Raw genomic sequence first — 12273 nt, forward strand, 5'->3', positions numbered from 1 at the left:
ATACGGCAGACTGGAGGTGGATCCTCTATGTCAGCGGGGGATTGGCGTGGACCGTGTCGGTGGACCGGTTCTAGGTTGCTATTGGTATTCACCAGAGCCCGCTGCAAAGCGGGATGGTCTTGCTGCGGCGGTAGCAACCAGGTCGTATCCACCGGCAATGGCTCAACCTCGCTGACTGCTGAGAAGGCGTGGGACAGAAGGACTAGACAGAGGCAAGGTCAGACGTAGCAGAAGGTCGGGGCAGGCGGCAAGGTTCGTAGTCAATGGAGATAGCAAGAGGTCAGGAACACAGTAATGGCAAACACAGTAAACGCTTTCTCAAGGCACAATGGCAACAAGATCCAGCAAGGAAGGGAAGGGGAAGTGAGGTTATATAGACAGGTGCACAGGTGGAAGCTAATCAGACAGATTTAAATCTTAGAGAGCTGGCGCGCGCACGCCCTAAGGAGCGGAGCCGCAGGTGCCAGGACGTGACAGCCGGGGACCGGGACAGGTGAGAGACTTGGGATGCGAATCGCATCCCCGCCGGCAGGGTCAGTGCAGCGCCCCCGGTCAGCGGGTCTGACCGGGGCGCTGCAGAGAGAGGAACGGAGGAGCAGGGACCCGGAGTGCTCGGCGTAACAAGCCATATGACAACCAATATTATATGGGAAGCAGGGTTTGTGCTGGGATACTGCACACTTCCTAAAAAATATTCCATATTTAGCAAATAATAGTTATCCTTTGTGTGCTGAGAAGTTATTCAACATTTCAAATTTTTTGTACCTATTTTCTGTGGTTGTTTAGGTCTCTGGGTGCTGAAATTCAGTAGGATCATGCATTGTTTACTTTTAGTGGATAAAGATCTTTATTGGAAAGATTAGGATAAGATAGGATTCCACTGAATGTTCTTAAAAATCATTTGAATTTAATTCTTAAAATCTTTTTTTTTTTGTTATGTTGCAGAATTCTGCTACAATAATAACTATGGTATATAGTTTTTCCCATTGTTCTGCAATTAGTTCCCTATAATGAGAATGTGAAAACAAAATGTTATAAATCTTTGCTAATTAATATAAAAAGAAAAACTAGAATATTCCATTAACATAAGTCTCTCCAGCTCTGTCAGGTTGGATGGGGACGGTCGGTGGAAGCCATTTTCAGGTCTCCGTAGATGTTGCATTGGGTTCAGATTTTAATTAAGAATTTCTCTGTACTTTGCTTTTTGCTCTTTGTTATTTTTTGTACTTGAGGCGGCTTTCATGTGTCTCTTTTTGAGGAGAAGCTTCTTTCTGGTCACTTTGCCATAAAGCCCAGATTGGTGGAGGCTGCAGTGATGGTTCTGGACCTTCTGGAAGTTTCTCCCATCTATACACAAGATCTTTGGAGCTCAGCTGAAGGGACCATTGGGTTCTTGGTTACCTCTCTTACCAAGGTCCTTCTTCCCCCATTACTTAGTTTGTTGGGGCGGCAGCTCTGGTTGTTCCAAATTTCTTTCATGTAAGAATTATGGAGGTCACAGTGTTCATAAGGAACAGACAGTGCAGCAGAAGTAGTTTTGTGCCCTTCTTCAGATCTGCGGCTCAACCCAATCTTGTCTCTGATCTTTACAGGCAGTTCTTTACCCTCATAGCTTGCTTCTTTGCTCTGATATACATTGTCAGCTGTGAGACCTTATATAGACAGAGCTGTGTCTTTCCATATCTCGTCCAATCAGCTGAATTTACCACCGGTGACTCCAATGAAGGTGGAGAAACATCTCAGAGATGATCAAGAGAAATGGGAGGAGTCAGGGCTAAATCTCATGTGTCATAACAAAGGGTCTGAAAACTTATGCCAATGCAAAAAAATGTGTTTTTCTTTCATAATAAATTTAAAAAACTGTTCAAAATTCACAAAATTATCACTATGGGGTATTAAGTGCAGATCGATGGAGAAAATGTAGAATTTTGCTGCTATTAGAATACGGTCACCGCATAACAAAATGTAAAAAAAAGAAAAAGGGAAAAAATCGAAACACTTACCAAATGCATTGTACATATAACCTCTTTTTATTATTAGGGTGAAGAATCTGGACAGTGTGTTCCCCAATATGACATCTGCAAATCAGTCAGACCTTTACCCGGCTTTGGCATCCTTCCTTAAAAGTCGCATGAGTCTGTCAGGTAAATTATAAAGTATTTAAAAAAAATATATATATGTTATTTTATTATTATTACTATTTTCATTATTATTATTATTACTATTATTAATCATAATAATATATTAATGTTAATGATAATGTAATAATAATGTAAAAATATTAATAATAATAATTTCTAAAAATAATAATGCACCTATTATGTAGCTGTCATATGACTAAGACCGGACTACACACATATATATATATATATCACATACATATTTTAAAGGTAATAGCGGGATTTGCATTTGACGTTGATTTTCATTTCAAAGTTGCATTCTATTTACATGTAATACAGATATTTGTATCAACATTCCATGTAAAATGTTTCCACTTCTGCTAAGTGCCCGAGGGGCGGGGCACGACAGTCATTCTCTTTGGTGTTATTTGAATACCCGTGTCATGCCCCGCCTTCTTAGGAAAAAGTGAACATTATGCATGGAGTGCTCCTTTAAAGGGGGTTATCCAGGAAAATACTTTATATATATATATATATATATATATATATATATATCAACTGGCTCCAGAAAGTTCAACAGATTTGTAAATTATTTCTATTAAAAAATCTTAATCCTTTCAGTACTTATGAGCTTCGGAAGTTTAGGTTGTTCTTTTCTGTCTAAGTAATCTCTGATGACACATGTCTCGGGAACCGACCAGTTTAGAAGAGATTTGCTATGGGAATTTGCTTCTAAACTGGGCGTTCCCCGAGACAGGTGTCATCAGAGATTACTTAGACAGAAAAGAACAACCTTAACTTCAGAAGCTTATAAGTACTGAAAGGATTAATATTTTTTAATAGAAGTAATTTACAAATCTGTTTAACTTTCTGGAACCAGTTGATATATATATATAAAAAAAAAATTTTTTTCCTGGAATACCCCTTTAACTTCAAAATGTTACCATATGTCTAATTGGGGCCGGATGTCTCTAGCAGTGGCAAAACTACAACTCTCAGCATGCCCGGACAGCCTTCGGCTGTCCGGGCATGCTGCAAGTTGTAGTTTTGCAACAGCTGTAGGCACCATGGTTGGGAAACACTGTATTAGAGCATACGAGAGCAGGGACTCTCATTCTGGACTACTTCAGCTTATTTCATACAGTATACGACCATTCATCCAAATGGCCCCAGCAGAGGCCCCCTTTAACCATAGCTGAACCTATAGCACCATACCTAACCCTATTACTATTATACATTCTAGACTTTCGCGTTAGTGGCTCAGTATCATCCCATTGGTTAAAGTCCCTTTCCTCTGTTATTCTATCTGTGTAGGTTCGGCCTGTTCTCAGAATGTCAGCAGCAGCGCGTGGATACAAGGGAACTTCGGAAGATTTGCGCAGTTTGCAAATTTCAGTGATTTTGCTGCACTGAATGCAAATTTCAGTGCTGTAAGTAACAGAAACAAGTTTTAAAAAATTTAAATATATATATAACTGTAGGGGTCTGTATTATCAAAGTTCTTCAATTCCTAATAGCGCATTCTGAACTGATGAAGGCAACGTTCAACTTTGGAATACAGCTCTGGAGGATGACCATTTATTACTGTTATATGTTCTTTTTTCAGTAGGATATCCTGTCCCTACTCCCTCTACCACAAATGGCCTAGATGGCACCAATAACACGGTTGCATTTACACTGCTGCTTTGTGAGTTGGTCACTCCGTGCATTGGTAGAGCCGGGGCACCGGGCAGCAGATCGCAGGGGGTCCCAGTGGTCGCACCACTCGCAATCAGGCTCTTATCCCCTATTCTGTGGACAAGGGATAAGTTCTTAGGTACCGGAGTTCCCCTTTAAAGGGGTACTCTGGTGGAAAACTTTTTTTAAATCAACTGGTGCCAGAAAGTTAAACAGATTTGTAAATGACTTCTATTAAAAAATCTTAATCCTTCCAGAACTTATTAGCTTCTGAATACTACAGAGGAAATTCTTTTCTTTTTGGAACACAGTGCTCTCTGCTGACATCATGACAACAGTGCTCTCTGCTGACATCTCTGTCCATTTTAGGAACTGTCCAGAGCAGCATATGTTTTCTATGGGGATTTTCTCCTACTCTGCTGACACCTCGGTCCATTTTAAGAACTGTCCAGAGTAGGAGAAAATCCCCATAGAAAACATATGCTGCTCTGGACAGTTCCTAAAATGGACAGAGATGTCATTGTCAGCAGAGAGCACTGTGGTCATGATGTCGGCAAGGAGCTCTGTGTTCCAAAAAGAAAAGAATTTCCTCTGTAGTATTCAGCAGCTAATAAGTACTGGAAGGATTAAGATTTGTTACTAGAAGTAATTTACAAATCTGTTTAACTTTCTGGCACCAGTTGATTTAAAAAAAAAAAAGTTTTCCACCGGAGTACCCCTTTAAGTGCTTTCCTCCCTGTCTAACTGCGATTTCCATCTCATTGTATAAGACAGGTTCATAGACTCATAATGAAGCCCGTCGTATGCAGCAAGACAAGAACAAAGTGAGCCAGGGAATAAAAGACATAAAGAATGTGTCCAGCGCAAAAAAAAATCCAATTTATGGGGCCCCAGCTCTGCGCCTGTTTGTGATGTTTCGTACCAAGCTCGTCAGCTGGCCAAAACACGTCACCTCCATTCACAGCGTTCCTGTGTCTCCACCTCTCCTATGGATATGAATGGAGGGGGCATGTTTCAACCAGTTGACGTGCTGGGTACGAAAGGGGCATTAACAGAGCAGAGTCGGAGCCCTGTACGGGAGATGGCGGGGGTTCCCTGCGGTTGGACCCCCCGCGATCATACACTTATCCTCCATCCTGATGATAAGGAATATATATATTTTTGCGCTGGACATCTTCTTTAAGTGTGCAATTCTCCCGAGTGGCTCTGATGATCAATGGGAGTTTGAACACCCAAACCCAACTACCCCTGACCAATCCAAACATTTGAAATGTGACAGGAAAACTTTTAAAGGGGTACTCCACCCCTCGACATCTTATCCCCTATCCAAAGGATAGGGGATAAGATGTTTGTTCGCGGGGGTCCCGCCACTGGGAACCCCCGCAATATAGCATGCGGCACCCACCTGTTTCTGGTCCGGCCCCTACCATAGACTTGCATTGAGGGGATGGGGCGTCACGTCACCCGAGGGCGGAGTCGTGACGTCACGAATTTCCGTTCCCGAGGTCGGGACCCAGACCCTCCAGCGCTTCCGGACCAGAAACAGGTGGGTGCTGCATGCTATATTGCGGGGGTCCCCAGCGACGGGACCCCTGCGATCAGACATCTTATCCCCTATCCTTTGCATAGGGGATAAGATGTCTAGGGGTGGAGTACCCCTTTAAGTACTCCATTGGAAAAAAAAAATCTAAATCAACTGTTGCCACTAAATTAAACAGATTTGTAAATTAATTCTATTTCAAAATCTTAATCCTTCCAGTACTTATCAGCTGCTGTATACTACAGAGGAAGTTCTTTTCTTTTTGAATTTCCTTTCTGTCAGACCACAGTGCTCTCTACTGACACCTCTGTCCATGTCAGGAACTGTCCAGTGTAGGAGCAAATCCCTATATCAAACCTCTCCTACTCTGGACAGTTCCTGACATGGACAGAGGTGTCAGCAGAGAGCACTGTGGTCAGGCAGAATGGAAATTCAAAAAGAAAAGAACTTCCAGTGCTAATAAGATTTTTTAAATAGAAGCAATTTACAAATCTTTTTAACTTTCTGGCACCAGTTGATGAAAGTGATGAAAGAATGTTTTCCAGTGGAGTACCCCTTTAAGCGGCAGAGATCGGTATTGACTCATTGATTTATTTATCATGTTCTACAGCTGGATGCGCTGCCCATCCTCACTGTTCGACAAAGGGTGAGCTTTAGCTTGGAGCTGAACGCCTCTAGTGACCCTGCCGCTGCAGCCAGCATTGTTGGAACCCTACAGAACACCAATGATCTATATGACTTTTTGGCTTCTCTTAACACTGGCGTTGCCTCAGTAAGTGTCCATGGCATCTCTTGACTTCAACCAGAAACGTTTCCCTATTCAGTTGTGAGGAGCTTCAGTCATCTATATTTACACTGTGACAAAATATCTTGCAGAAAAACATAAGCTCGGTGAATGCGGCTTTGTCCCAGGCTCTGCTGAATAAGACATTTGATGCCATAAAAGCCAACATCTCCATGTTCAACAAGTCAGACTGGACCCAGCTCTTCCAAGATAAGCTCAGCGCCCTGCTCCCTCAGATCTCTTCCCAACAGATCAGCCTTATTCCTCTTAACATCACCTGCGACTCCTACCAGGTCATGTAAGTACTGTCAACGCCTTTGGTACAAAGCCAACGATGACCAATACATACCATTCAACATTCCAAACACACATGAACAGGATATTTCTATAAACCTTGCCAATCTGAGGGTCCAACTTGGATTACATTTTGACACATACTAATTTGTAACTATTTTCAATTGAAATTTAATTTAAAGGGATGTACTATAATAGTCCTTTGATAATTTGCTCTATTGGAAGATCAGAACCCTAGAGTCATTTCGGTTGCTAAATTTTCCAGGTAGAAAGGAATCCTATTCAACTGGTCTTGTGTGGTAGACAATTACATATCTAAGACAAAAAGAAGCAGGGCTCCTCATAGGGCAATATGTCTGATATGTGGAGAAATGTAGAAGAAGGGAGACCCTGTAAGGGGTCTGCTAGCCTTTTCTGGTTGTGTCTGCTAACCACTATGCAGGCAGAGTATAGGCGGTGCAGTCTTCTGGGTATCGGCATTGGAGAACATGTCCCCCGAATGGTGCAGTTGTCCAGTTGAGGAAAGAAATACAGGTAATGTGGTGCAATCCACCAGTCAGGAAGTGTTATGTAATAATACAAGAATCTTTCTATTGTAGAACCAAACACAGCGTGTTTCTGGGCATAGGAGCCCTTCGTCAGGTGTACTGGTGTGCTTGCACGCCAGGACACCTGACAAAGGGGTCCTATGCCCAGAAACGTGTTGTGTTTGGTTCTACATTGAAAAGATTTTTGTGAAATTATCTATCACTGCCTGACTGGTGGATTGCACCACATAGGCTTTTTTTCTTCCCTCAACTGGGCAACATGTGTGGTAGACAGTAAGGATATCCCGATACCGATATTGGACATTTGCATGAGTACTTGTACTCATGCAAATGTCCCTGATATCTAATCGATACTTGCCGGTGGGACCCCCGCCGGCAGATATCTTGGAGGTGCTGAACTATGAAGCGCACCCAGCAGCTAAGCGTGCATCCTAGCCGGGACCTGTGGCTAATGCTGAACATCACCGATCGCTGAGATGTCCGGCATTAACACTTTAGATGCCGCAAAGTTGATCACGACAGCTAAAAGTCCTGAAGTTAACTGTTGGTTAGCTCAGGGATGCTGATCCCGCTGTGAAATCGTGGTGTCCCGTTCAGCTGTGTGGACGGCCGGAGGTCCCTTACCATGCTCTGTGCCGTTCAATTGTCGCTCCTTTACTGCAGCCATCCTTTGCAGGCAGCAGTAAAGGAGTGCCGATAGCACTGATCAATGCTATGCTATGGCATAGCACTGATCAGTGTATATAACCTACAGATTGCATGTAATAATGCTTTATGATGTCTAAAAATTTGGAAAAAAAAGTGTAAAAATTAATAAATAAATAATAAATGTGCATTAAACCTTTCCCTAATAAAAGTTTGAATCTCCCCCCACTTTTAAATAAAATCTGTTTATATATATATATATATATATATATATATATATATATAAATAAAAGCCCTTCCTCTAATAAAAACTAAAAAACACTCCTTTTTCCCATAAAATAAAAAAAAATTTTAAAACCCTGTCACATGATCTCGGTAATTGGTATCGGCGAGTACTTAAAGAAATGTATCAGTACTCGTACTCAGTCTTAAAAAAAAATGGTATCAGGACATCCCTAGTAGACAGGCAACCCTACTCAACATGTAATTGGCTAAAAAGCTGCACATGATCAGAAATAGTATACTCCTCTGCATAACTTATATGATGGGTGGGAAAGAATTTGGGCTTTTGATCTCCCTATTATAAGAATTTCTGTAAACGAGTACACTTCCTGTTATATTTTATCTAATTTAAAGGAAATCTGTCACCAGTGTCACCTGCACTAACCTGTCGGTTAGTGCAGGTGGCACTGATGACAATGGTACTCACCTTGTCCCGTTCCGTGGCTGGGATCCTCGGTAATCTCCTCCGTTAGCTCCGCTCCAGGCACCCATCTTGGGGCACTGGCGGAGCTTACCGACATCACCGCTGCTGTTCTCTCACAGCAGGACCAGCAGGGAGCAGCAGCGGTGACGTCAATAAGCTCCGCCCATGCCCCAAGCCGCTGCTGCTCTCTGCAGGGTCCCGCTGTGAGAGAACAGCAGCGGTGATGTCAGTAATCTCCGCCTGTGCCCCAAGCCGGGTGCCCGGAACAGAGCTAACGGAGGAGATTACCGGAGATCCCTGCCATGGAACGGGACAAGGTGAGCACCGTTGTCATCAGTGTCACCTGCACTATCTGTCCGTAATATATTAAAGATTTAAAAAAGCATAAAATTGCATCTTATGAATAAGAAGAATAAATAAAGCACATTATTTTTATAATATATTTTACAAATAAATTAGAAAGGAAGATATTGTAATCTTTATAGATTTTTGGGCTACAACATTGGCAACATGTTATGGGGGTTATAAGATAACTGGGATCTAGCAGACCCTGCAGCATTAGAGAATTGGTAGAGTCCCCGAAGAAATACTGAGTGTCTATGGGTAGTCTAGAAGTATTGTATTATCTTGCATCAAAAATAGGTACTAATATTTTTTACTGGAAAACTAGAATTTTTTATTTATTTACTGTATTTGGCTAATATTTTATTATTATTATTATTATTATTTTCAACAGACTGAATAGTTTGGACTTGAATTTTCCAAAAATGAGTTCAGGAAATCAAAAGGACATTTATAATTCTCTGATCAAACCTTTTATGACTCAAAAAGGTAAAAATAATTCAAAAAAAAATCTCTTTTTGTTTTTTAATTTTAGAATTTTTTTTTGTCATGTTTCATTTTTGTTTTTTCATGAGAAAAAAAGAAATACAAATAAAATCAGTAATATTAAAATAGGAAACAAAAAAACCTTCTACTTTGTTTTTATTGTCTAAGGTCCGTCCTGTGCTCAGAATGTGGGAAGCGGTGCACTAATCCAGCAAAATTTTGGAAAATTCTCTCAGTTTGCCAACTACAAAGACTTTGTGACCCTTAATGGAAATTTCAGTGGGGTAAGTATCAATAAATGTGAAAAACTTTTTTAACCTAAAAAAAATAATACATTTGATGACCCATTCACTTTGAGCTTAGAGTCCTATGGTAATATTGGTAAGGTCCATTGTGACTCTAAAGCCAGAGGTGGCCTTGTCTAATTCCATACAGTTAAAGGAACATTGTAAAGTGTATAGAAAGGCTGTATGACACCCCCAGTACTTTTAGGGGAAGATCATGTCAACCATGTTTTATTTTTTATTTTTTATATCTAGCCTATTGTTTTTTCCAAGTTAAGAGATGCCAGTGGTGACCCACAGTCTCTCCACCCTACCTGTCATCATAGAGGTCAATAAATTGATCAAAAGGATTAAAACATTTCTTTTTAGAAAGACACTTTTTAAACAAATTTAACAAGTCTCAGAGTAAAAAATTTACCAAATTGACATTAAAATCTTATTTTATACAGGGTGATGTTCTGTCTTCACTCACCATGCAACAAGTTATCGACTACAGCTTGGACCCTAACATTAATCAAGCAGCGGCCGCCGGGATAGTTGGAATGATAACAGATGTGAATACCTTTTTGGCTTCCTTAAAAACATCTGCTTCATTGGTAAGTTATGACCATTCCCAATAGGAAGGTACACCACTGCATCGCTGAGGAAAAAAATCTTTGCCAAAACTGCTGCAAAATTATGTAAAATTGACAGTTTTACGAGGTTTTCTAAAAACGTACACATTTCACAACACTAGGAGGAGCTAATGAGCTCATTGAAGACATTTCCGTCTTCAGTTGTCTGTTGTAAGCTTCCTCATAAGTATCTGGAATTTTAGCATTTTCCAATTGAAAAATGTTACGCCCTGCCCACAGGATAGGGCAATCCAATCAAGGGGGCAGCTAGTGAAATCCAGAATGGGACCCGAGTCTCCCGTTGCTAAGGTTGTTTGTTTGGGTGGAAAAAAGTGTCTACTTCATACATGTTGAGCATGAGCTTGAGTCACCACAGTCGATAAAACAATGGTATTCACGATGCAATAGTTTTAATCGAAAAATGTTTTCTGTCTGCAGAATAACGTCAGTTCTTTGAGTCCATACCTGTCCCAGGGTCTCCTGGACAAATCCTTCCAAACGCTGAAGCCGAACTTCAACTCCTTCAGCAGCTCTGACTGGACTCAGCTCTTCCAGGATAATATAAGCTTGGTTTTACCAGCGATCAGAAAAGATCAACTCAATCTCATCCCCAATAACATTAACTGCGCCTCCTACCAAACCATGTAAGTGCTTTAAGGCAACTTTTTGTATAACATCTATCAGGTCATAGACGGACAAAGCCATAATTTACTACAGAACAATGAGGGAGAGTGATAACAACCTGTCTATTGGAAAAGTTGCTGAGTTGCCCATAGCAACCAATCAGAGCGCTTCTTTCATTTTACAGAGGCCTTTTCAGAAATGAAAGACACCATCCGATTGGTTGCTATGGGCAACTTAGCCACTTTTCTCCTGGATGGGTTTTGAAAAATCTCCCCCAATGCGATTCCTGAGTAGAATAATAGGTAATAATAACAACATCCATGTGTTTTATCTCCTGTAGTTTCAACAGTCTGCAAACCAGTTTCTCAAAAATGGCTTCCAACAACCAGGGAGACGTCTACAAGTATTTTATCAGACCGTATTTAAAGCAGAAAGGTGACTTCATATATCATAAGCCTACAGGTTATTTTCACTTTCTTTACAGGGCCTCGATCTTTTCGCCATGGCGGAACCTTTGAATTTTTTTTCTATGTTATAATTCTACTGACCTAGATTTGTTGATGGTCAGGTGTATAACTTAAAATTCCTGGGCCACCGTACAAGATCTGTAGCAGGGCCACCACCTACCATGTGCCATTTATAATACTGTTATCTTCCTATGTAACAGAAGGTCTTTCAGCACCAGGCCTGGGCAATAGAGATGCCACTGGCTTATATTTATTAATTGTCGGATTTTTCCAGATCAACCAATCACAGCTCAGCTTTAATTTTCATTTTTGCAATTAAAGAAATAAAAACTGAGTTGTGATTGGTTTATTTGGGCAAATTGGGGAGTTACTTATCCTACACCAAACCTGAGTTCCATTTTGTATAGCACTCCAGAGCTGTACTCACTATTCTGCTGGTGAGGTCACTGTGTACATACATTACATTACTTATCCTGTACTGATCCTGAGTTATATCCTGTATTATACTCCAGAGCTGTACTCACTATTCTGCTGGTGAGGTCACTGTGTACATACATTACATTACTTATCCTGTACTGATCCTGAGTTATATCCTGTATTATACTCCAGAGCTGTACTCACTATTCTGCTGGTGAGGTCACTGTGTACATACATTACATTACTTATCCTGTACTGATCCTGAGTTATATCCTGTATTATACTCCAGAGCTGTACTCACTATTCTGCTGGTGAGGTCACTGTGTACATACATTACATTACTTATCCTCTACTTGTCCTGAGTTATATCCTGTATTATACTCCAGAGCTATACTCACTATTCTGCTGGTCACTGTGTACATACATTACATTACTTATCCTGTACTGATCCTGAGTTATATCCTGTATTATACTCCAGAGCTGTACTCACTATTCTGCTGGTGGGGTCACTGTGTACATACATTGCATTACTTATCCTGTACTGATCCTGAGTTATATCCTGTATTATACTCCAGAGCTGTACTCACTATTCTGCTGGTGAGGTCACTGTGTACATACATTACATTACTTATCCTGTACTGATCCTGAGTTATATCTTGTATTATACTCCAGAGCTGTACTCACTATTCTGCTGGTGAGGTCACTGTGTACATACATTACATTAC

The 12273-nt window shown here is 40.9% G+C and overlaps 1 protein-coding gene across 1 annotated transcript in view; it reads left to right on the forward strand.

Annotated features, from left to right (window-relative positions):
- Positions 1-2007: 2007 nt before the first annotated feature.
- The window catches only part of MSLN (mesothelin), a 46418-nt gene continuing 36152 nt past the window's right edge, over positions 2008-12273 (forward strand). The window contains exons 1-9 of the mRNA XM_056536172.1: positions 2008-2144; positions 3435-3550; positions 5948-6109; positions 6214-6419; positions 9051-9145; positions 9311-9426; positions 9876-10022; positions 10479-10684; positions 11005-11099. Of these exons, the coding sequence (XP_056392147.1) occupies positions 2072-2144; positions 3435-3550; positions 5948-6109; positions 6214-6419; positions 9051-9145; positions 9311-9426; positions 9876-10022; positions 10479-10684; positions 11005-11099 (1216 nt within the window). The 5' untranslated portion in view covers positions 2008-2071. The remainder of the gene's footprint in view (positions 2145-3434; positions 3551-5947; positions 6110-6213; positions 6420-9050; positions 9146-9310; positions 9427-9875; positions 10023-10478; positions 10685-11004; positions 11100-12273) is intronic.

The sequence above is a fragment of the Hyla sarda genome, chromosome 8, assembly GCF_029499605.1.
Source record: "Hyla sarda isolate aHylSar1 chromosome 8, aHylSar1.hap1, whole genome shotgun sequence".
NCBI classification, from domain to species: domain Eukaryota; kingdom Metazoa; phylum Chordata; class Amphibia; order Anura; family Hylidae; genus Hyla; species Hyla sarda.